General features: G+C 39.7%; 2 protein-coding genes across 7 annotated transcripts in view; one reads left to right on the top strand and one right to left on the bottom strand.

Annotated features, from left to right (window-relative positions):
• Window positions 1–17,001, top strand: part of si:dkey-174m14.3 (brain-enriched guanylate kinase-associated protein) — a 35,338-nt gene extending 18,337 nt beyond the window's left edge. For 3 of the 6 annotated variants that reach the window (XM_032542708.1, XM_032542707.1, XM_032542706.1), the window contains 6 exons: window positions 1,810–1,995; window positions 4,373–4,534; window positions 7,725–7,791; window positions 10,085–10,192; window positions 10,574–10,654; window positions 14,679–17,001. In XM_032542708.1, coding sequence (XP_032398599.1) covers window positions 1,883–1,995; window positions 4,373–4,534; window positions 7,725–7,791; window positions 10,085–10,192; window positions 10,574–10,654; window positions 14,679–16,106 — 1,959 coding nt within the window. In that variant the 5' untranslated portion in view covers window positions 1,810–1,882 and the 3' untranslated portion in view covers window positions 16,107–17,001. The remainder of the gene's footprint in view (window positions 1–1,809; window positions 1,996–4,372; window positions 4,535–7,724; window positions 7,792–10,084; window positions 10,193–10,573; window positions 10,655–14,678) is intronic. The other 3 variants (XM_032542710.1, XM_032542705.1, XM_032542709.1) reach the window with 1 other exon arrangement.
• Window positions 17,002–18,952: 1,951 nt separating this feature from the next.
• rdh14b (retinol dehydrogenase 14b) lies at window positions 18,953–21,545 on the bottom strand. Its single transcript, XM_032542712.1, has 2 exons — window positions 20,958–21,545; window positions 18,953–19,745 (listed from the first exon to the last, which is right to left on the bottom strand). The coding sequence occupies exons 1-2, from the start codon at window positions 21,309–21,311 to the stop codon at window positions 19,128–19,130; spliced, it is 972 nt and encodes a 323-aa protein (XP_032398603.1). The 5' UTR covers window positions 21,312–21,545; the 3' UTR covers window positions 18,953–19,127.
• Window positions 21,546–23,278: the final 1,733 nt, after the last annotated feature.

Below are 23,278 nucleotides of genomic sequence, written 5' to 3'. Positions count from 1 at the left end.
TATGACTCAGAGGGGAGCAGCTGGAGTGAAGGCTCCAGTGGCGGTGGTGAGCTGTCACCATCTGGAGGAGTACATGTCTCCCTCTTTCTCAGCCAGCAGCATAAATCACCTCCCAACAACTGCGTGCCAGTGGATCAACATGTTTCTCTACTGTATGTCATCAGGTTTTTACTCTTACGTATGTACAGTATGTACCAATACATCAAAAGTGGCGCTTTCCCTGGCTATAACCCACTGCAGTCACCTTGATTGTTTCCTTTCAGTCCAGCCCTTGGATCAGAGCAGCTTTGATCAAGCTTTGACGGGCCGTCTCATCCAATAATGCACACTATTTGTCCTCAGGCTGGCAGCTGCACCTGTGCTGTGGACGCCATCGAGGCACACGAGATTGGGGGGACGGTAGAAATATTGGAAAAAGAAGCTTTGGTGCATTAGACTTTTATTCAACACTGGGGAGGATGTGTCAGTTCATGTCTTTTGTGTTGGATATATAAGAGATGAAGTCTGCAAAAAGGGATGTTTGTTTGTACTGATAAGTCTGATCCCTTCTTGTCACAAGGCCTTTCATCAAACACCAATGATATGAACCAAGGTTGCGTCCAGCAAAAGAACACAAACACAGGCATAAAACCTACAAATACATTTATTTATTTTTTATTTTTGTTGTTTTTTAAGCAAGGGGCCTGAAAACATTTTCTCAGTCAGCTTCTTGCTGAAGCAAAAATAATTTCTGCTAAATTTAGACCAGTTTTAGTCATATGAGAGATTTGGTTTTAAGTGGCAGCACGGTGGCCGTGGTTAGCACTTCTGCCTCACAGCAAGAAGGTTCTTGGTTTGAATCTAGGTCGTTCAAGGCCTTTCTGTGTGGAGTTTGTATGTTCTGCGTGGGTTTGCTCCGGTTTCTTCCCACTATAAAGGCATGCATGCTAGGCAGGACTACAGATGAAAGATAGCCAATTGGCAAACACTGGTGCATTTACAGAAATGTTAATTAATGTGCATTGTCTTAATCAAATATATATTTATAAGTTTTTCACTGTGCTGTTCTGTGTTCTAATCAGAAACATTTAAATTGATATGTGATGACAGTTATGGGGTTGGTTGTTTTTGTTGTCAGTCAAAATTCATAATATTATATTAGATTATACCTACTGATGTTTTTTTCTGAACTTTGAACATTTATTGTTGCTTATTTAGTCATGAAATTGTTAAATTATAGAAAAACGCTTCTGATTTGTTTTCAAGGGCTTTAACATTACAAACCATTTTTCCAATGTGTAATTCATGGAGTGGGAAACCGGCATTTAAGTAAAAACTAAAAAATAACTTGTAAAGTGTAATTTAATCAAAGTAAATTGCAAGCTGTGGTATGTATCTTGCCTTTCCCTCAGTAGATTTGTCGTCATATGATTGCTGAACTTTGTTTGTTGTCTTTGCTTTTTAAGTCTGAAGGACTGAGACCAAAGCCTGACATTTACCACTGATGTCTTAGATACTTTCATTTCCCCCTGTATCTCCACCAGAAGAAATCACTCTGTGACACATAAAAAAATTCAAATAAGGCCATAATCTACATCACCAAGGGTGGATTTTAACCTTTTAAGAGCTTCAAAATGGTCTGTTACTCTGAATTAAGTGCAGGGTAAAATGCTGTTTCAGCTTTTCTTTACCTGCCAAGGACAAAACTGTGGGCAATTCTGCCATCAAAATGACTTTCACAGCAAAATATATGGACTTTATCCTTCAAACAGGATCCCTGGTTGAACAGTAGTAAAAGTTGCAAATCTGTGTGTTTGCTTTTTTTGGCAGGGTCAACACAGGTAGAGCACTCAGTAACTCTGCAGGCCACACTTAGCTGGTGTCCTTTGGGAAACTAACACACATGACGGATAAACACATGAGAGGGAAGGAGCACAGACAAACCATGAAAAAGATATACATTGGCAAAACCGCCTTAAAAGTCCCCCGAAATGGCGGCAAACATCCAAAAAAGAGGTAAGACAGAAACTCTCAGACGCCATCTTTTCATCCGTCCTCGTTTTTATCTGTTTGTCCGTTCATCCGCCCACGAGGTGTCGCCCAGTGGTACTAACGCAGCCTCATCCCGCCTCTCCAAGCCCAGAAGTCATGTTGCCTCGTCATTTCATCTCACCGGAATGAAAGCACTTATTATGTCTGACTCAGCTCCTGTTCACAGAGGAGGTCACTAATGGGGATTTTTCGTCCCTGGAGTTACTTCAAGTAAACTCATCCTCTATCAAACAACAAACACCTGTATTCCCCTGCTAATGTCTGCCAATCAAAGAGAAGCAGGAGGTGGGGGGCTGCTGGGTAACACAGCACTGAAATGCCTTTCAGTCAGTTCAGCCATTGACAGACATTGAATCCCTCTGTTGGCAGGTATTGTTTTACTCACTTAGTTGTAGATGCAGCAGCTTTCCATGTCACATCATGGCAAGCACATAAAAAAAAAAATGATTCCAGGTCTAGAGTAAAATTTTAATTTCTAATTGACTTACTTATTTATCATTTTGCCTTTTATAGTGCTGTATTTAGTGGTGAGTGGAGCTTTATTTGTACAAACATTTCTGCAAAGCGCTGAAGGCAGAAAATGCTCCTTTAGTTGAGTAAAAAAAATGTAAATGAAAGAAAGTATCAGGGTATTTCAGAAGCACAAGATACCTAACTAACAACTCTAATATAAACTGTGGTCAACTTAAATTCATTTTAAATGCTCTTTAGTCCATTTTGTATATTGAATTTATTACTGTTATTATTATTATTATTTACCTCTAGTTGTCATACTGTCACAAACCGTCATAGAGAGGAGGATGGTTGTTCATATTCCTTCTAACAGTCAGTTTTGCCAAGAAATGTTAATTGCTAAACTTAGTCATACCTTAATAATAAAGCATCAGATCACAAATGGCTCACGTGTAGTGTTCTGAACACAAACAACAAAACAAATAGTGTTATTTGTTGTTTAGATATGATTACGTAAAACCAAAAAGTCTTTGACTCCACTTACTAAAATTAAAATCAGCTCATGAGATTCCTGTCTCTAAAAAATGCATCTTTCTGCAGCACATATCTGCTGCATCTCTACTACATGAATGAGTTAATGAATATTTTGGATTTGATCATAATGGCGCCCAGCCCACATGGGCTTACATGCCACTGCTTACTTCACTTAGAGAGGCAAGAGAACACAAGAAACGCAAGTCAATGCATGGTACTCTATATACTACATATGTAACAAACCCATGACATACCATTGGGAATTGTGTGTTTGGTGGTACAGTATGTCTTCAATTCATATCAGTATTAACTTTGTGTTGTTTGTGTGACTGTTCACAATATATAATTCAGCTAAAGTGGTTTGCAAGACAAAACATACATACATACATACATACATACATACATACATACATAACTAAAGTTTAGACAGAATCATAGAGAAAGAGAGTTGATATTTATTCTTACCAACTGTAGCTCTTATCATGCATATTAATGAGCTGGAAACTGTACGATATTTCCACTTAGTAACCTGAAAACATTGAAAGGAACCTGTCCCTGATATTCAGCCCCCACATCGTGTATCTATGATCTTGTTAAAAGAGAGACAAAGAGAGGAAGTGAAAAGAGCAACGTGACCACATCTCCATTCACTCTCTGCTATCTGTTATCCGGCTGCAGATAGAGTCATTTCCCTCCGTCCTCCATCTGTCCGTCAATACAGGGTCCATTAAGCCCAGCCGTGCACATTCAGATCCATCACGGCAACAGACATTTCCTCTTTTCCCACTCGCACTTGCCCTTTTATTAGATTGAAACCCAGGTAATGCACATACTCTGAAAATCGTCATCATTGTGCTGTCTGGCTGAATTACATATGGGGGGTATCGCTGTTCCGTAAATCCGAGCCTTCACATTCTATTCATGTGATGTATTAGAGTTCATTGGCTCATATTTCATCACAGATTACACCTCTCTTTTTTTTCTCGGTGGGACCAATCTCACTGATGATTGGGTTTCTCTGATGTGCTGCAGAGCTTTAATGCTGAAAAAGAGATCTAATGCTCAAATGACTCAAAAATCTTGGTGTCCTTGCTTACCCCAGCCTGGATTCCTAATTAGAGATCTGTGTTTTGGTTCCATGTTTTCTTCATACAAAGCACTTTCACATGGAACTTTTCTGCTTTTATCATCCTCTTATGATGTTCTCATCAACGCTGCATGGTGGCTCAGGGGTGCATTAAAAAGATATGTAGACCCTTATAAGTCCATTTAGATAAGCAAATACCCAAGTTACAAGCTTGTTTCCTGCACCATATGCCCTGAACACAACCATCTGCTGTGTGTGTGTCTGCAGCTCATTGCTGGAGCAAAAGGAGGATTTACGGAAGAGGCTTTCCTACACGACACACAAGCTGGAGCTGCTGCAGAGTGAGTTTGACTCCACGCGCCAGTACCTGGAGACGGAGCTGCGGCGAGCGCAGGAGGAGCTGGACAAGTTTACTGATAAACTGCGCAGGTAGGCGCATATGTACTGTACAACAGTGGTGAAAGAAGTGCTGAGATCCACAAGACATACAGTACAAAATACTTACGTACAACAGAGGTAGGTAGAGTAGCCAAAAATTACTTCAAAAAGTTACTTCAGAAGAATATGACTCAAGTAAAAGTAAAAAGTAGTCATCCAAATAATTAATAATTACTAAAAAAAAGTACTCAAGTACTGGAAATTTATTTAGGAAACTCACCGCTATATGTTTCCTCAAGTTAGATGTCGAGTTTTTGAATGCTGACATGTCCGTTTGTTTTGACAGAAGACACCGCATAATGTAGCTGCTGTTATGTACTTTTACTAAAGTAAACATGCTTTCAGTATGAGGCCGGGGGTGTTACCCTCGTCTGTGTCTGCATTGCCGACGGTTGATTCTGACATCTTTGTTTTGCTACGATTGTAAAGCTAACCCGTCCCACCGCTGAGATTGAGTCACGTGACGAGACTGCACGACGACGTTTGATTAGTGAAACACAGTCACGTGGTAGAGCCTTTAGAGGAAGTATCTCTCTCTGTCAAAATAAAACATTAAAATGAGGCGTACGCGGAGGGGATAAAAACAATGACGCAAAGAATACCAAAGAGGTAAAACGAAAGTAGTAAAGAAGTAACAAGCTCATTGTAGTCTAATGTGATTTAAAATTACTCCTACTCCTAAGTATTATTGTACTCAAGTAAATGAAACAGAGTAAATGTAACTCTTTACTACTCACCTCCGACGTACAAATCTGAGTACAGCAGGGAAAACATGGACAGACCCATGAATATACACTAACAGCATCCAAAACAATCCTATCCAAAAAGGTCCACAGTTAAAAGTTTGAATTGATCCAGTGAGATGAGACATTCAAGCTATAAATCCTTTGTTGTTCACTCCATTTATATGCACTGAAGTGCTGCACTGAAGTGCTGCACTGAACTTTCAAAACTCAGTATTTACTCATGGGTATCTAAAGTTAGCCAGTCATGGTTTTGGTCCACTGAACAGCAGCTTTAAAATTGAGGAGAAATGTAATATACTGTAGAGGTTTTAGGAGTAGGCCCTCATAGTCTAAATACAAAGGACAGTATGTAATACTTTTTTTGGTTGCTCATCTCCAAAATCAAGCACAGACCAGATATTTTTTTCTGTCATCTAAAGTGAAACACATGTTATACAAAGAGACCTAGTGACACATTCTGTCTTTTTTTTCTTAGAACCAAATTGTGAGATTCAATCTAAGGAAATGTCCCTGTAGATTACAAGGAAAAAAAGACCTGTAAAATAAAACAGTATCAAAGTAACTGCTATCCTAGCCAAGTATCATTACTCTTTAGTGTATGAATACCAAATAAGTATTTCTTCATAGAAATGTTGGATCTTATGATTTAACAAATGTCTTGTCAGCATTTGGTACAAGTTCAGGAGTGTTTAGTGTGTATTACTTATCGTTGCTGTCTGGTGAAAACCTTGTATGTCTAAAACTGTTGCTTTTCAAAAAATGAAAAATGGCTAATTTGAAAACATATTGAGCTATTTTCTTTTGACAAAGTCAGATGAAATTTTCTCATCACTGTTTAAATATTTGTAAAACCCACAGACACACATAAATGGTGTGACCAATAGCATTGATGTACGAAAATAATTAAATTGATGAAATATACGGAAGATACAAGGTTTCTGCCCGACAGTGACGTTATGGAGAATTGATATGAAGAATCTAAATAATTATGGACCGAGAATAGAACCTTGTGGTATGCCATAAAAGTCCCCCTCCACTAAAAACGTGTTTTGCAAATTGCTGCTGTTTGACCGTCACTTTACAGAGTTATGTATTATTAAGATATGTTTGTGAAAACATCATATCAGACACAAATTATTATTCAAAGTATTTTTTCTAGAGATTTTATAGAGACCATTGATGCAGATGTGTTGTGTTCTGTGTAGTCTCAGACAAACAGCCCAGATTATGATAATCCAACCCATGAATGTGCAGTTTGCAGGTCAATGGTATCAAGTTTAAAGTTTTAGAGAGATCAGCACATTGTTCAGTGCTGTTTATTATCTAGGTAATTTGTGAAACTGTATTATTTGATATTATTTTGTTTTACCTGCTGGACATGTTAGGTTCAAAGACTTGAGTGGGAAAATTACTCACGGACACAGACTTGCTTTTCTTTGGCAAAGGGGAATAAAGCTGAAAAACATTCAACAGTCTTCCGAATCTTTCATTCCCCGCTCGACCATTTTATTAAGTGGGTGTGCACAGAAATTTGATTTACATAATGGGTGTAGTATATAGTTGTTTAACATAAATGTGGGCTAAAACATCATTGTTCTACATAAAAGTGGGTTGGTACATCATATCATTTGCTATACTATTGGTTAAAATGTAGCTGGGCATATTAAACAAGTTCTCTTCTTAACACAGTCACAGCTGCAAATTAATCTTATCTTACCCTGCTGGCCAGACGATGAGTGTCTGGCTCTCCTGTCTCAATGTTCTTTCATTAATTTCTCAAGGTTTCAAAATATTCACATGATAACTATTAAACAATAATATTTGTTCAGTTTTCGAACAATATAACTTTTTTCAGTCTCCACAGACAACAAAATATTTTTTTCTTTATCTTGTAACTCTTTAAAAAAGTTAACATACATTTAATTGTGAGCACTGAAATCAAAGAGTCCGTACTGTTTCTCATGAGGGATTTGGGTTTTAAGAAACATGACAAAGTGCATGCATCTTGAGTGTTGCAATAAAAACCAAAGTGGTGAGGAAAGTAAACAAAATATTGATAACAGATTTTTTTTGAAATAATTTTGTGACCTCTCCTATTTATCTTGGGCCACCCAGGTTGGGATCTACTGGGCATAGGGAGTGCTGGTGATTCACACTATTATGTTGCCTTATACAGTATGTCTCTGCCTTCTGGATCACAAATAACAGAATAAAACATTTACTTAATCATCAAATCAGAAGAGTGAGGTCAGTGAGATGTGGAAACAACTACAAACTTAAACCGTGGCATGCAATTTAGCCCTGACTTGTGTACTGCTGAGCCTGCCGATATTCTTATGTTCAGTTTGGAGAGGTCTCCGGCTGCTGTATATACTGTATGTGTACATACAAACTGTTATCTGCAAGTGTACAATGTCATTTAATGTGTTGTTTAGAATACAGAGCAGCTACTCAGCACTGCAGAGAATCAACCAAGATCTGGAAGAAAAGATCCACAGAAATGTAAGTGTGTGTTTGTGTGTGTGTGAGTGTGTGTGTGTGTGTGTGTGTGTGTGTGGTGTATCCAGTCATATGAATTCCCAATGCTTACACTAAAGTAACTGCAGACACAGAAGAAAGAAAGCACAAAGTAAGTCATGAGGTTCAGACATGGTGTAGAACACTTGGAGAGCCAATTTTAATATGAATATGCCCTTCTGTTGGTGCCACTGACGTTAATTATGGCCTATTACAATTGGCTGTCCTCCTTCCAATGGCAAAGGGATAGCAAACCCATTGTTCCTCAGTGCGCCGCACCTCACTTCATTTGTCAGACATTGCTTTTGCCGGTGGAAAGATACAATTAACTAAGCCTGCCGGAGAACACTGTATGACAATCAGGTGTCTTTTAGATGTTGAACAGACGGATGAAAACGCTCAGCGAATAGGTTTGTCACTGCACAAGATAATAATCACCACAGCCCTCGTTGTGATTAGAACGCTACAGCAGTGAGGTACCAGGTCAATAAGGAGCTGTGGGTCATCCGGCTTTTTGTGAGAAGAACATTTTCCTCTTCTTTTTTTTTTTTAATAAATGCCAACAGCTTTTTTTTCTTCATGTGAAGCATCCCCATCTGCTGGTATTGATTCATCTAACTTATTTCCTCCTCAAGGGTGAAAGAGGAGCTGAGTAAGTCTCTCTGTAATCGTAAAGCTTGTTTACTCTAGAGGTGCCACAAACCCATCTGACCTGTGGCCCAGCACAACTACAGAGAATGTAATTACAAGACAGATTAACACAGTGAAATAGTTTGAGTGTGCTTCCGCTCGCACAGCTACACTGTTCAACGGACGAAAAGCCTGAAGAGTGAAGACATAATGTTTTGCCACAAGGCCACATTTAATTCATCATCTGACAGCTGTCATATAATACTAACCTCAAACACTTGCAGGAAATCAGCTTGAAAGGCAGTATGCAGTTAATTAAAACGTCAGCAGTGCTTCATAAAGAAAAACCCGGACTCTGTCTCCATCAGCCAACAAGAAAAGAAAATGTTCTTCTGTGGACTGCTCAGTTTACCAACGTCATGGTTTCTTGGTTACCCATAGGAACCAAAAAATCCAGCTACAGTATCTCTTGCTGCCTCTTAACCACTCTCAATGTGTGAAGTTGCGTAGTGTTTCTTTAGTGTATCCTTCCTGTGTTTGTAGTTAGAGCCAGAATCTAATACATAATCTCATATAGAGAAAAAAACATATTTATATTATACTGTACATTTATCAGGGTACCAACTTTTGAAAGCTGCTTTTATATAAATATAAAAAGCTTCATATACATGAGATTTTGGAGGTTGATTTGGTGAAATAGTGTATTATTTTATAATTTGTGTTTAAGTGATTTAATCTTAAATCAGTGAATCCTGTTTCATTTGGAGGAAAAAGTACCCTATAGAGATATTTTGCTGAGTTAAATCCAGCTCTGTGTCATGGCGGTGTGGGCAGTGTGTTTAGATAAACGGTGTAGGACTTCCCTCCATGTTACCAGTGCACGGAGCTTGGATTGGACAATGTCTGTTGAGACCGCGTTTAGTGTCATCCGGGGGTCCTGCCACAGAGGGAAGCAAAACAACGTTCATCTAAACACACTTCCCACACAAACATGACACAGAGCTGGATTTAAATCAGCAAAATATCTTTTTAAGTGACAAAATATTAATAATAATAAACCTTGACAATAGACAATTCAAACATCAAATCCATTCAGTTTTATCGATCTGAAACATGGAAGACTACCCCCAAAATACACTACAGATACATCTACTGGCCAAAAACCATCACCAACACCAACCTATTGGAGTGCTCCAAGCAAGAACCCATAGAAATGTAAAGCTGTGGAGCTGGACAGGCCATAAAGTCAAAAAACAAAATCAATCAATTCATCGCCAAGCAGGCATTAACACGGAACCCACAAGGCAAGAGGAAGACCTTGAATCATCTGGAGAAGAAGCACAGAACAAGAGATTAAGGCTGGGGGGCTGTCATGGAAGCAACTGAATCAAAAGACACAAGACCAGAGAGGATAGAGAGCTTTGTCTATGGCTTATGTTCCTCAGAGAACACAAAGGACAAAGTGGACATAGGCAGGTCATGGCATACAGTATATGCTCAGTGTTGTGAATTACCTTAATGGATTTGATTAATTAGGAATGTTTAAAAAGTGAATGAGTGTTGAATGTAGAGAGAAAAATTTGCAAATCAATGTGAAAATCCAAGTCTTCTTTCCAGTAATTTCTATAAACCGCACTCTTGTTGTCAGTCCCAGCATCACGATGATGAGAAGCGAGCCCTGAGCAGAGAGATCATCGTTCTCAACAACCACCTGATGGAGGCAAAACTCACCATCGATAAGCTACGAGAAGACAATGTAAGAGCCTTTTTATATTATCATCTTTGGAGAACAAAATAAAGCAAAGTAGCTCCACCTATGTTAACCTGCCTTAAATAAAACTGTTTAATCGTGTCCTTACAATTAATTGTCCTCGATATAACAAGATACTTTCAAGATATTTGTTTTTGTCATGCTTAGCTAAGGTTGTCACAATTGAGAGACACTTTTATACTTAATAACCTTCATAATTCTGCACAAAAGCAATAAAAAGGTGAGGTTTACAGCTGATTTTCAGTTTTCAAAGAAAAGCAGGCAGAGTAATTTTCGGTTGGTTGTAATAATTAATGGGGATAATGCAAATACCAGCCAACACTAGTCCCTAATGTTGTTTATTGTCTTCTCATTGTCTCTCCATAGGACGTGTACAGGAAGGACTGTAACCTGGCTGCTCAGCTTCTCCAGTGCAACAAATCTCTTTACAGGGCGCAGCTCTCGGAGGTGAGACCTGCACTCACTTTACACGGCATTCAGTCTTGTAATCAAGCTCAAATTATAATTTTGTTGTGTTGAATTTAGTGCAAATTGTTTAAATTTTTTCCCTTGTTCCGTCAGTTTGGTCACATCAAATCCCTAGAAGTTTAACAGAGTGTAACAGAAGAATACATTTAAATTTTGACTTTACAAGCAACCAGGGTTAACCTTCTTGCCCTGAAATTCAATTTGCACGGTAGCCACGTAAAAGGGAAAGATTTGGTGAAATAGCCGTGAAGGAAGAGGTGATGTGACTGAGGTGTCTTAAGCAGCACTAAGAGGAATTTTCAGCTCATGACATAAAGACAGGCAAAACAATGTGCTGTATCGACTAAAACTGAAGGTCATCCTGCCCTTTTGTGAGGCAGAAGAGATAAGAGACAAGACATGGTGGAGCGGTGACTGCTGTAGGTCACTGCACTACGGCCGGAGATTAGAGAAGGGAAGCTTTTTTCTGTCAAAATAACCTCCAACTGAGTGAAAGAGTTTGAAAAAGTCGGTCGCTAATTTACCCACCGCTTTACATGCTACCTGAGAAAAGATGGTCTAGACATGTTATTATTTATGTCATAAAACATTATGCCTTGAAAGCCATGATTTATATGGTCATTGGGTGAATGGAAAATAATGTTATATTTGCCATTCAAGTGTGGTTACGGCGAAAAAGTGAAAAAAGTTTTTGCTCATTTATATTTATCTAATCGATTGAAATTGTTACAGCATTAAATTTCATGTAGGTTAATGTAAATGCTATTATTATAGTAATACTTCTGTCACAAATGTCTGAAGCAGATTTAACAGTCACTCAAGTATTTAGGTTTAAAGCTTTGCTTTTCATTAAATATCTTTTCCTCTTTTAAATTTCTCAATTTATTGTATGTCAAGCAAGATAAATATTATTTAAAATTTACAAATTGCCAACATAAACCAGTGATAGAAAGTAATTATTGTAAGTACATTTACTCAAGTACTTACTGTACTTACATACAATTTAAAGGTATTTCTATTTTATGCAACCTTATGCTTCTACTCCACTACATTTCTGAGGGAAATCATGTTCTTTCTACTACACTACCAGCTGCAACATTAAAGTAATGCTTTCATATTAATGCATTAATAAAATACATATATATATACTCTATATAATATGTTGTTCTGAAATGAGCCATTCTGCATAATGAGTACTTTAACTTTTAGTCATTTTGATTCTAATGCTTCTGTACTTTTACTTCTGTTATTTTAAATGCAGGACATTAACTTGTAACAGAGTATTTCTTCACTGTTGTATTGCTATTTTTACTAAACTAAATATCTGAGCACTTCCATCACCTTTGCTTTTCCTCTTATTAAATCCTTTTGGAAGTGAACTGAAATTACATGCAGGCTTTGATATGAAGAGTAACAGTATAATATATATACGTATATATACAATATAATGTTTGCACCGATCCGTGAGACAGTAGTCTACAGTAAACCAGGGCTCTCAAGTATTTCTCCGCCTGTCACTCAACACGCAGCTCAGTCTGAGTGTAATTACACCGACCCGGGTTTAGTAATCATGTAATTGTTTGACAATGATGAAGCATGAAGAACAACAGAAACTGTTTCAAGGCAAATTGTGCACAAATGTCAGGGACAGCTAACTGTTCAAGGAGCTAAAACAGCAAAAATGTCAATTCAAAGCACACTGCAGCCTCATCGTGCTATATCCTGCTGTTGCCTGTGAAAAGAGTTGCATGTGTGTTTTAACACCAGGCCAGCTTGGTGCCACTTTCTGCTGCATCAGCCCTGGGCCTTGTGCCTCGCCCATGTGACAAGGGTGGCTTTTAAAGCTGGCAAATGTCCACAAGGTTAAAGAATGCCTCTCTATGTTGTTGCCCATATGGCTGAATGAAATATCAATGCACGGCATTTGATTGCATAAGGCTCATAATATATCCCCCTACACACACACACACATACACTCTCTTGCTGTACACAGTATATACGTTTTTATAGAGGGAAAAACTGTTTTGCAGGCTCACTGCCAAACATAATGGGGGTCAGAGGCTATACATGCACTCTGTGTATGTCCATATCTCCTGTGGGTGGGAGCTAATCGAAAGCATATTGATGAATAGTGCTGCAGCATTTTGAGGAGTGCAGTGGCTCTTCAGCACCTACTGAAGTGCTTCAGTCATTAGTTTTGCTGCAAAACAAACAACCAGACAGTACCAGCAAATAAAATGACTGGGCTCAAAATTCTATACGCTACATAAAGGCTAATCGTGATCCTGTTCAAAACAAGCCCAAATGAAAAATATGTGGAGGTTAATTAAGTGGCATTTAGTTTAGTTTATGTTGTAATACAACTGTTATGATGAAATGTCTTTTCATGTTAGTCTTCACTCTATCTTAAAAGTTAGAATAAGCTCGCCTCTCATTGCCAATTAGGAACAATCGACTAGATTCTTGTTGATGATGTGCTGCAGTCGGTTTTTGCTTGTTGCTATGGAGAGGCATAGATAGTAGACCAAGGCTTTTTTTCATTGAGAAATGCTTGGAAGAGAGCGTCTTTCTTTTCCAAGAAAGATGACTTAGCTCGCCTTTATTTTTACTTATATTTAATTCCCTTTCTTAGGCTTTTGTCACTGAAAATGACACAATGGCAATTATTGTAGTAAAATCAGATAAATGCAGATGGGTTTGTTGTGGTGACATACATACTAATGTACTGCGTTTCATACTGACAAATACTGCAGCACAGGAACAGAAACTGCAATACATTTTATTAAGAAATTACACTGCAGTACGAGCTAAATATTTCTACCAGTATAGTATAAACTATATACTATATGTAGTATAGTATTTATGCAATGCAGAGTTTTCATGTTAAGGCGTCTTCAATGCGCGATTAGGATCACTCCAAAATGTGTTCCTAGATTGCTTGTGAGACATGTCCAGTAACCAAATAAAAACTTCAGCAAAATACTGACAGTGTCAAAAATGTAAGACCAATTTCTGACAATTTGACTACGACCCGAGTTTACACACCTTCCAAAACAAACAAACGGCCCACACAATATTTTTTATATTTTTCACTATTTGTGAAGAAAGTTTTGAAAAGAAACACACTCACAAACCAAAAGGATGAAGGAAAAACAAAAAGACTGTTTTTTTGTCTTTGCTCCAGCTTTTACTAAGCAATACAAAAATTACAAAAGCAACTTTCAGAACAAAAAATAGAACAACATCAAAAGCACTCACGAGACATGTGCATACCAGTCAAGGAAGAAAATTAGATAAAAGCAAAGTAAAAAGGAATATCAATATTCAGTGCTTTAGTTCTCTGTTAGTCTTAGATATAACGTTCTAACATAAATCCATCAACTAGAAACAAATTAAAAGAGGGACATGTTGGGCCACTTGCACATGTAAATGTAATATTCATCACCCAGTAAAATAAGTTATTTAATAAGATCCAGCACATAATGAAAAAGATGGTGGTGGGAGTCCCTGGACGCTGTATGTATAGCTGTCCACTGCTCCTAATACCTAGCATGGGTTAAATGCAGTAAAAGCACTACATTGTACTGTGCGTATGTGACGATTAAGAATTAAGTTTGATCCTTTTGAAGAAAAGCTTGCAGAGCTGCATTTTCAAAACATAAGAGCATGACGTCAGCTGATGACGTGACTCTGTTTTCACATACTATTTTCCATTTACATCATAGTGCTACGATTCACCACACATTCACTGCACAATCTGGCAAATTGATATTGTACAGAGACCAAGACCACAACAGTCCAAGTGTTTGACACTAAATAGAATAAGATGCTTAAAACTATTTTATGAGAATTTTTCAAAGCCTATAAATGTTGTGGTTTGCAAAACCCTTCTCAAACAATCATCATCAGTGAGCTCATGCTACAGTAAAGCTCCATCTGTTGGAGCAGCAACACTTGTATTACATGTGTTTTCCTGCCCTTCTTTTTTCTCTGACACTTCTAGCTGCCTGCTGACTTTCAGGAGCGACTGACCATGCACATGGAGGAGGGTCCTCTCTGTCACACCTACTCCGACTCTGTCCCGGCCTCTCTTATTGGCAAAGTGCTCGAAAAGCAAGATGAGGCCTGCAGCAGCAGCCAGGCCTCCCGCTCCCCCAGCCCCCAAACTCAGGACCATGCTTTTATCTTGGAGAGCTTGGGACCGGGTGGGCGACTGGGGCTGCGCGCAGCCTACAAATCCGACCTGTACAGTAGCGACACGGCCCTGTACTGCCCTGAAGACCGGCACCGCGAGCGGAGGCCTAGCATGGACCTCCACGGTCAGAGAAAGCTGCTATACGGGCCCCAAAACTCCACCGACAGCAACCCGGAGGAGGGCTCGGTGGGGTTGAGGGCTGGCTTCTCCCAGGAGCACTTTGCTAAGTTCCCTGCTGCACTGGGTGCAGGCTCCAGCTCCTACTCCAGCTTCAGTGGAGCGGGCTCTGAAGACAAAGGCAACGGCCCGCCCAGCAGTGCAGCATCCTCCCCGCACCACCATTCCCTCTACATGGAATGGAGAGATGCAGGGGACTATGAGAGAAAGAGTGACTCATCCTGGGAGAGAGACAGTCCACGTGGCTTTGCCAACGCTCATCCCTTCCAGCAGACGGAGCTGTGCCACCACCAGAACGGCAGCTCACCTGTCTACAGCCGCACCATGTCCTCTTGTTTCAGCGAGCCCTATGAGCCGCTCCCTCCCTCTTCATCCCCAAGTGTTGCCTACGGAGACAGTCGTCGAGGCAGCACATTAGCTCCCGAGGAAGAGGAGCTGATTGGCCGATGGAGACAACTTAGCGTGGAGGACTTAAGTGCCCACACCTACCGCAGCCCAGGCCGGGCTTCACCTTACAGCTTCTCAGAACAGCACTTCTCCGTCCGGCCTTCCAAGATCCGACTTGGCCCGCTCTACAGCAGCTTCCAGGAGGGCGCTGATTATTACCATCACGGAGCAGGTGTCATGGACCCTGCCATGGACCCAGTGTGGGTAGCCACCAGCCCCAGCCCCGAATGCAGTCCAGGGCTGCGGCAGGCGCATAGCCAAGCCCACCTTTACCGGGCCGAGGACAGCCAGGGGTCGGAGCACAGCCTCTACCACTCAGGGAGCTCCAAAGAAAGGGAGGGCAACATGGCAGCTGGCGGCCAGAGCACAGATTATGTAGACCCCAGCCCCAACAGCTCCACCGAGTCTCTCAACCAGAGGTCCTTGGAGATGGCTGCAGAACTGCAGCACTACCAAGTGGAAATGCACAACCTGCCCGCACAGCAGGCGAGCCAGTCACCACCACCCGTCCCACCCCCTCCTCCTCCGTACAACCAAAAATTTGGCTCCCTGGGACTTTCCAGGAAAGACAGTCTGACCAAGGCCCAACTTTATGGAACACTTCTGAACTGAAGGGCTTTTCCATCAGGTTTATTCTTTAATAGGACACCAGAGGCAAGGCCCTGGTATGTCCAGCTACACCCTTCTGTTAGGACGATCATTTTGATAGAAAATGGTTTAAATAGCAGCCAAGGGGCCAAATAATTCAGTATCATGAACATGGAACTATTGCTGATTATTTGAAAGCTTTGATCGTATGGCAGTGGATGGCAACAGTTTACATTACAATTGCCCTGAAGTAAGTCACATTGTAAGAATTGGATGTGGGGGCAATGGGAGGAGAGGCAAGCGGCCCATACATTTCTAAGAATGTGTATGTATTTAAATTACAAATGTATAATTATATACTTGTAACTAAAGTTTGAGTCACATATTTTGAATCTAGTTGTCAGCAAGAAATATATCCAAAACAATCCGACATAATGCAAATATTCTTGATAAACCTAAAAACTTGTATATAAATTATAAAAACTGCCATTCCTATATTCGAAAACTCAGAGAGGTATTTTAATTGAGAATTGACGTCTGTATAAACTGCACATAGATTAAGTGATTATTTTTAATGGACTGAAACAGTGTTGGCCTTGTGAGGATTTAAATTTGAAGACAACTAAATCAATGTATCACTTAAATGAGAAATGTTTTTCTTCCGTTGATTGAATTTGACAGTATCGGTGGGTATGTTATATTTGTTATTGATGGAACGTTTTGAGATCTGTCTTAGCAGTCAGTATTTATTCTATTTTTGCTCTTCTATATCCCATGGAGAGGTTTTCCTGCACCCATTCTACCTCAGTTTTGGATGCCCACACCCCATCAAGCCACTGTAACCCTGTTTTTTTGACGACAATGCATGTTTATATATTTTGGTTGTTTTGTTCAGCTAATAAAGCACAAGTTATACATATACGCCCCCGAGACTTCCTTTATTGTTTAAATGTAGCTCTGTGGGGATTTGAAACGCACTTTTAAGTAAAGTTGCATATAATCGGTTGATTTTTTTAAGATAATTACATGTCTGCTGATTCAAGTCCAGTGATTGAACCGAACCCTTCATCATTCAAACTCACATTGCTGCAGCCATGTGATGTGATGTGTCTGCTGAGTCACTACCAAGCCCTTCTTTATCACTGCCTTGCATTTAAAAATAGGTTTGTAGAGACTGATTTTGGCCAAGATCAGCAAACTCAAAACAGAAAGAAAGTTTATTTTTGTGTTCTAAAGAGTCATCAAGAAAATACTACTCACGCTGTGAGTTTTAGTGATATAAAACACAGTAAATAGTAGCTAATCCCCAACACATGGCAGTAATTGCTCTTCTGTGTTATGCTTATATTACATATACAGTGGGGAAAATAACAACTACACCTTACAATATAAATCTCAAATATATTCCTTGAATAAATTCCACTTTTGTGAAGTTTTGTAAATTGTGCTAGAAACCTGATGATCCAACTCTTTTTAGGTCAATATATTGCAATAGCTCAAAAACAATTAGATAATTCATCAATTAGTGTCTTGGTTTCTCAGATTTAAGACTTTTCTCTGTTGTAAAGTGAATATCTTTGGATGTTAGTTGGAGAAAATGAGACATTTTAATTTCTTTAGGAAATAGTGATTGTGTATTTTTTGTATTTTCTGACATCCATCGACCAAACAATGATAATAATTTGCAGATTAACCGATAACTATGGTGGCAAGCTTAAATTTAGGCCACTCCATATATTCAGAATTCTCAGCCAACTGTTGCTGTATTATCATATACTGCATGGGGCAGATATGGACTTGTATTTATTCTCATGCATTTGAATTTTACATTGTATTTATTGCTTGACCTTCTTCCAGTCCTTCCTGCAAAGGTGAGAGACAGTAATCCATCCACAGGAGGGAGCGACAGCACGGCCGCGTCTCACTGATGTGCATTGTCAACCTTTGTGTTAAATCTCCTCCAGACACAGCAGAAGTTATTTACACTTCAAACACATCGAGAGGGAAAGTAGATTAACAGCTGCCCACCTCCTCTTTTTTGCACTGCAAAATAAATGCTACAGTATGCACAAATTTAGCATTCAAGTACAATAGCTAAAATGGATATGCTTTTTTGAGGAATTGTACAGCACAAGCAACAATGTGACCTCACAATGGAGGAGGAGGTGATAACTCAGCTTGGCTTTGATGGATGCAAAGAGGGAGAGGAGTCTGATGTGTGTGCAAATCACTGGCATAATGGAAGACAAGGAAGAGAGCAAGGTGCTTCATTCATAAATAAGACTGACCAGGTTTGCTGGATACAACTAATTTTTAGTTTTATTGATAATTATAACATCTGTTTGTACTGAAATGTTTCTGAATGTCCTTCATTGTTTTAACATTGTTTGGATGGGAAAATCTGCTGTTAAAGGACAATGTGTGGCCTCTTATTTTCCCCACCTTCCTGAGTGTCTTTCAGGGAAGCCAAATAGTCCTAACTTTATGTGGGTGTTCATGTAGTCTACATGCACTTAAGTAACCGGGTTATGGCTTTCTGCAGTAATCTGATTCTTGAAATGTGTAAACAAGAAACCCCGCTTACCAAATGGCTAATGGGATTTTAGAAACCTAATTTCCCCAGCTAAATTTCTTCAGGAGAACACAGATTTCTTTGCCACGTGTTCCTGTTAAACAGATTATTTTTATTGGCTTTTTACACCTAGACGTGCATTATGAAGACTAGACAGGGGAGTTATTGCGGAGCAGGTAGATGAAAGGAGAAATCATTTCAAACAGCGATGCATCTTCATTTTAACCATAACTTTTACATTTCTTATGTAAAACTTAAACATTCTGTGGTTAACCAACTGCAAAATACACACCCAGCATTCAAATTTACAAACTGCATTGGCACAATATATCATTGAATTATTGATTGTATGCCCAAAATGGCAATCAGTCTTTTCACAAAGCATCTCCTGCAGGGCAATGTCTGTGGGGCTGCTAGAGATTAAGTAGTTTGTCCGAGAACACTTAAGTACCGTATACAGTACGAGACTCTGCTCAGTTAGTGAGTCCGACCATCCTCCTGCTTATGTCCCACAGTTTCTTGGCTGCCTGGTCATCTGTAGCTTTTGCCATCAGCTCTTCCTCCTCACAGTTAGCAAAACACTTCCCCGACACTCCCTCCACCTCAGGGGAGCAGGCCAGATAGAGAGGAGTCTGGGCCCCCTCCAATGGACTCTTGAAAAAGAATAGCGAGGCGAGGTAGAACAGTGGCTTTGCCAGGAGAGGGATTTGAACATGCCTGCCCAGTCTGGTCCTCACGATGCCCGGGGTGAGAGCGTTGACTGTGACGCCCGTGCCCTCCAGCTGACGAGCCAGTTGGAGCGTAAACAGTAGGTTGGCCAACTTGCTCTGACTGTAGCAGAAGGCCTTATCGTAATTATTTTCACTATTCAGGTCGTCAAAGTTGATGTGGCCGTACTTGTAAAGCTTCGAGGAAACAACGACGATGCGACTGGGAGCCGAGGTCTTCAGGAGGTCCAGCAGGAGGTGAGTGAGGAGGAAGTGACCCAGGTGATTCACACCGAGCTGCATCTCAAACCCATCCTCTGTCTTAGTGTAGGGACACTGGTAGAGTCCTGCATTGTTGATGAGCACGTCAATCCGGGATTCCTCCTAAACAGACGCCCATACTGTAATTACACCTATACATAGCCATATTCTACTGCTCTACATACTGTACTATTCATCCTGCATATACTACTACATACTATTCTTACTACTCTTATAATGCTACCACACTGCACATTGCTGTATATATGTGTCTATATGGTTCATACAAAATATCCATATTTATTCTGTTTTCTTATTATATATTCTGTTAACACACTGCATATATCTATATAATATTCTTACTTCTAGAATAATGACATTGCTACTACAGTGTACATATCTGTACATGTTGTTCATACATTCTTCATATTACATAGCAATATTTATTCTGCTCTAATAACACTGCAATACATGTATCATCCTGCCTGCACCACCTTGAATATCACATTGCACTTCTACTTCTGGTGATAAATTAATTTTAGATGTTTCTTTGTCAAATCCAAAGATACTTTTAGTAATATACTGGATATACATATAAGTAGTATATAGTAGTGATCCCTGTAATTAGCCACCTGTAGCAGATGATGTATTCTACATTTTGAACATTTACAGGCTTACCTAACAGACCTTTGCAATTTATCTGAATGCTTTTGCTAAATTATTGATTACTTTATTAAAATATAAATAATAACACAGACAAAAGAGTCTCATTTGGAAGCAGTAGCAGTTAAATGATTTTCCATCTTATTATCATTTTCTGTGTGTGTGTGATTAAGCTAAAAGGGCAAATATTTCTAATATTTGATGGCTCCAGGTTTTCGAGTGGAATAATTTTGTGTTATTCTTTGTCTTACAAAACAGTAAATTGAATAGTTTAGGAGTTTAGACAAGCTATTTGAAGATGTTACATTGGGCTTTGTCTCTAAACCCTAGTTTAGTTAAGAAACTTCACACTGCAATCTAGGCTAACTTGTACTGACTGATGCCTCCAAATGATGTTAGCGCAGCTTAAGTGACTGAGAGTAAAGTTAAAAAATATATCACTGTTCTGCCAAGGGAGCAACCTTTTAGCTAAGATGCTGTCGGACTGTCTCATCCTTATAACCAAATAGGTGACCAAATACAATACTGAAGTTCAGCACCACGGACAGTCCCCTTGCAGAAAAGTAGCCTACATGAAATGCTTTCCTTTGTATTGGACATGACAATAGCTAGAATGAACTACACAACTTCTAGAACGGCTAACTTCCCAACCCCATGTATCATGTCACATACCTTTTGAATTTCCTCACAAAATTGTCGAACTGATCTAAGAGAAGCGAGGTCCAGGTGTTTGATGACCACCTCCCCCTGCTCTGGTCCCGCTTGTTTCTTGATGTCCTTGGCTGCCTCCTCGGCGCTCCGCTGGTCCCGGCAGGCCATGATGACCCGGGCATGGAGCTTCAGCAGCTCCCCGGCCAGGGCCTTCCCTATCCCGCAGTTAGCCCCGGTCACGATGACTGTCTTTCCTCGCATAGTGTCGCCCGGATACCGGAGCAACTGCTTGGCTTTCTGCCGGGGGAACAACCGACGCATGAGGAGCAGTACCCCGCCGCCGACAACAGCGGCTACTACCACCGCAACGGACATGAGAGCAGGATTCGGTAACAGGTCGGCTGGGACGAGATCACTCGGTGGCACGGTCACCCCGGAAGTACTTCATTCGCTAAATTGTCAAAGGTGTCAACTATATATTGTGGGTATTATATAATATTTCTATGTTTACATAACTAACATATGCCTTTTTAATTAAACAAGCGGAGTGAAAGCAAACAGTTAAAGTTCAACGGTGACAAAGCAGAAATGTAGCCAATGTTAGCCATGGATGTATTTAGATGCTAGCAGCTAGACAAGCTAACGATGTTCTACTTCCGGGATATTTTCGTAACCGAAAACGTTATTCTAAATATTGCATTACACCTGTTTTGAAAGCGTTCGACTAATGGAATATAGGCTACAAGGGATAGGCTGTCGGAGTTACAGGCAACTTACTTTTTTAAACGGAGCTGGTGGTGAATACTAGAACGATTACTTTTCATAGCCATCTACTCAGGTTTGCCCTTTGTAAGTTGTGGCCTACATCGGACACTAGATGGCGATATATGAACACAAAAGTACCTCTATCTATCACTATCTATCTTCATCTATCTATCTATTATCTATCTATCTATCTACTTCTATTATCTATCTATCTATATCTATCTATCTATCTATCTATCTTCTATCATCATCTATCTATTATCTATCTATCTATCTATCTATCTATCTATCTATCTATCTATCTATCTATCTATCTATCTATCTATCTATCTACATCATCTATATCTATCTATCTATCTATTTTATCTATCTATCACACATTGTGGTGTTCCTTGTATTTATTCTGACTTCACACCATTGTGATGAAGAAAAAAGCTCATTGTACATATGTAGCACTGGCACTTGGAGGAACACAAGCCAAGTCATTAAAACTGGTAAAATTAGGCTATATATAGCCTACACTTGATATATATAGCCTATTGGTTGTTGAATGATAACATCAGCAAATGTGTTTATATAGGTGTATCAATGCAGTGGACATCATTCATGCCACATTCACATAGGCCTATTGGTGTTGTTGTTTCTTTTAATTTCAATTAGTAGGCTACACTAATTTACTCAGTTAATAGGCTATTCACTCTACTCTGAATCCTTCGCTTAAAAACCCCTGAGTGGAAACTAGGACTAGAACTGGGGAAGTGTCTGGAAATAAAGGTCCCCTTCAGCCCTTATTAGTTTAGTTTATTAGTTTATCATGCCTGGACAATTAAGTCTACAGTAAAAGGAGCAGCTTTAGCTTCTACGGCTAATTTCCAGCTGTAGTCACCGGCCAGTTGTCGATAAGCATCCTAAAATACAATGGTTAATTTTTTTTTAAATAAATTACATTACACTTATATTTACAGCAGGCCTAAACAAAAGGGAGTAAGACATACCAAAAGTTGCACACAATTGGAGCAAGTGCAGATGATGGCAAAGGCATCACAGCAGTATATGCATTAAAAACAGTTTAATTGTTGCTGAGGGGAAACTGCCCTGTCGACAGGTGACTTCATGCCATGGTTAGGGGCTTTTGGCACGTGATTGTGTGGCATGAGTTTGCTGACACTCTCTTTGTAGCCTATTGCATGCATTTCAACTATGATGGTTCTGAGTTAATTTGTCCACTTTTGGTTGTGACAGCACGATATATGGCTACGGTGTATCGAATATAGTATTTCTTTCTTCTTTTTAGGGCTTTTCCGCCTTTATTGGATAGGTCAGCTAGGTGAGAAAGGGGAGAGAGACCGGGGAGACGTGAAGGGAAATCGTCACAGGTCGGATTCGAACCCTCGACCTCTGCGTCGAGTCATAAACCTCCCTGTATATGTGCGCCTGCTCTAGGCAATGCTCGCTCAATATTACTAAGTAAAGGGCTTCCTTTTATAATGACGTAAACCTTAGGCCTACTTGGTAAAATTGCTTTCGGTCTTAATCGTAGAATTTGTTTGTATACTTTTTTATCTAGGCTACAAACT

This window comes from Etheostoma spectabile, chromosome 18, assembly GCF_008692095.1.
Source record: "Etheostoma spectabile isolate EspeVRDwgs_2016 chromosome 18, UIUC_Espe_1.0, whole genome shotgun sequence".
NCBI lineage: Eukaryota > Metazoa > Chordata > Actinopteri > Perciformes > Percidae > Etheostoma > Etheostoma spectabile.
This window is presented reverse-complemented; position numbering and strand designations above follow the sequence as displayed.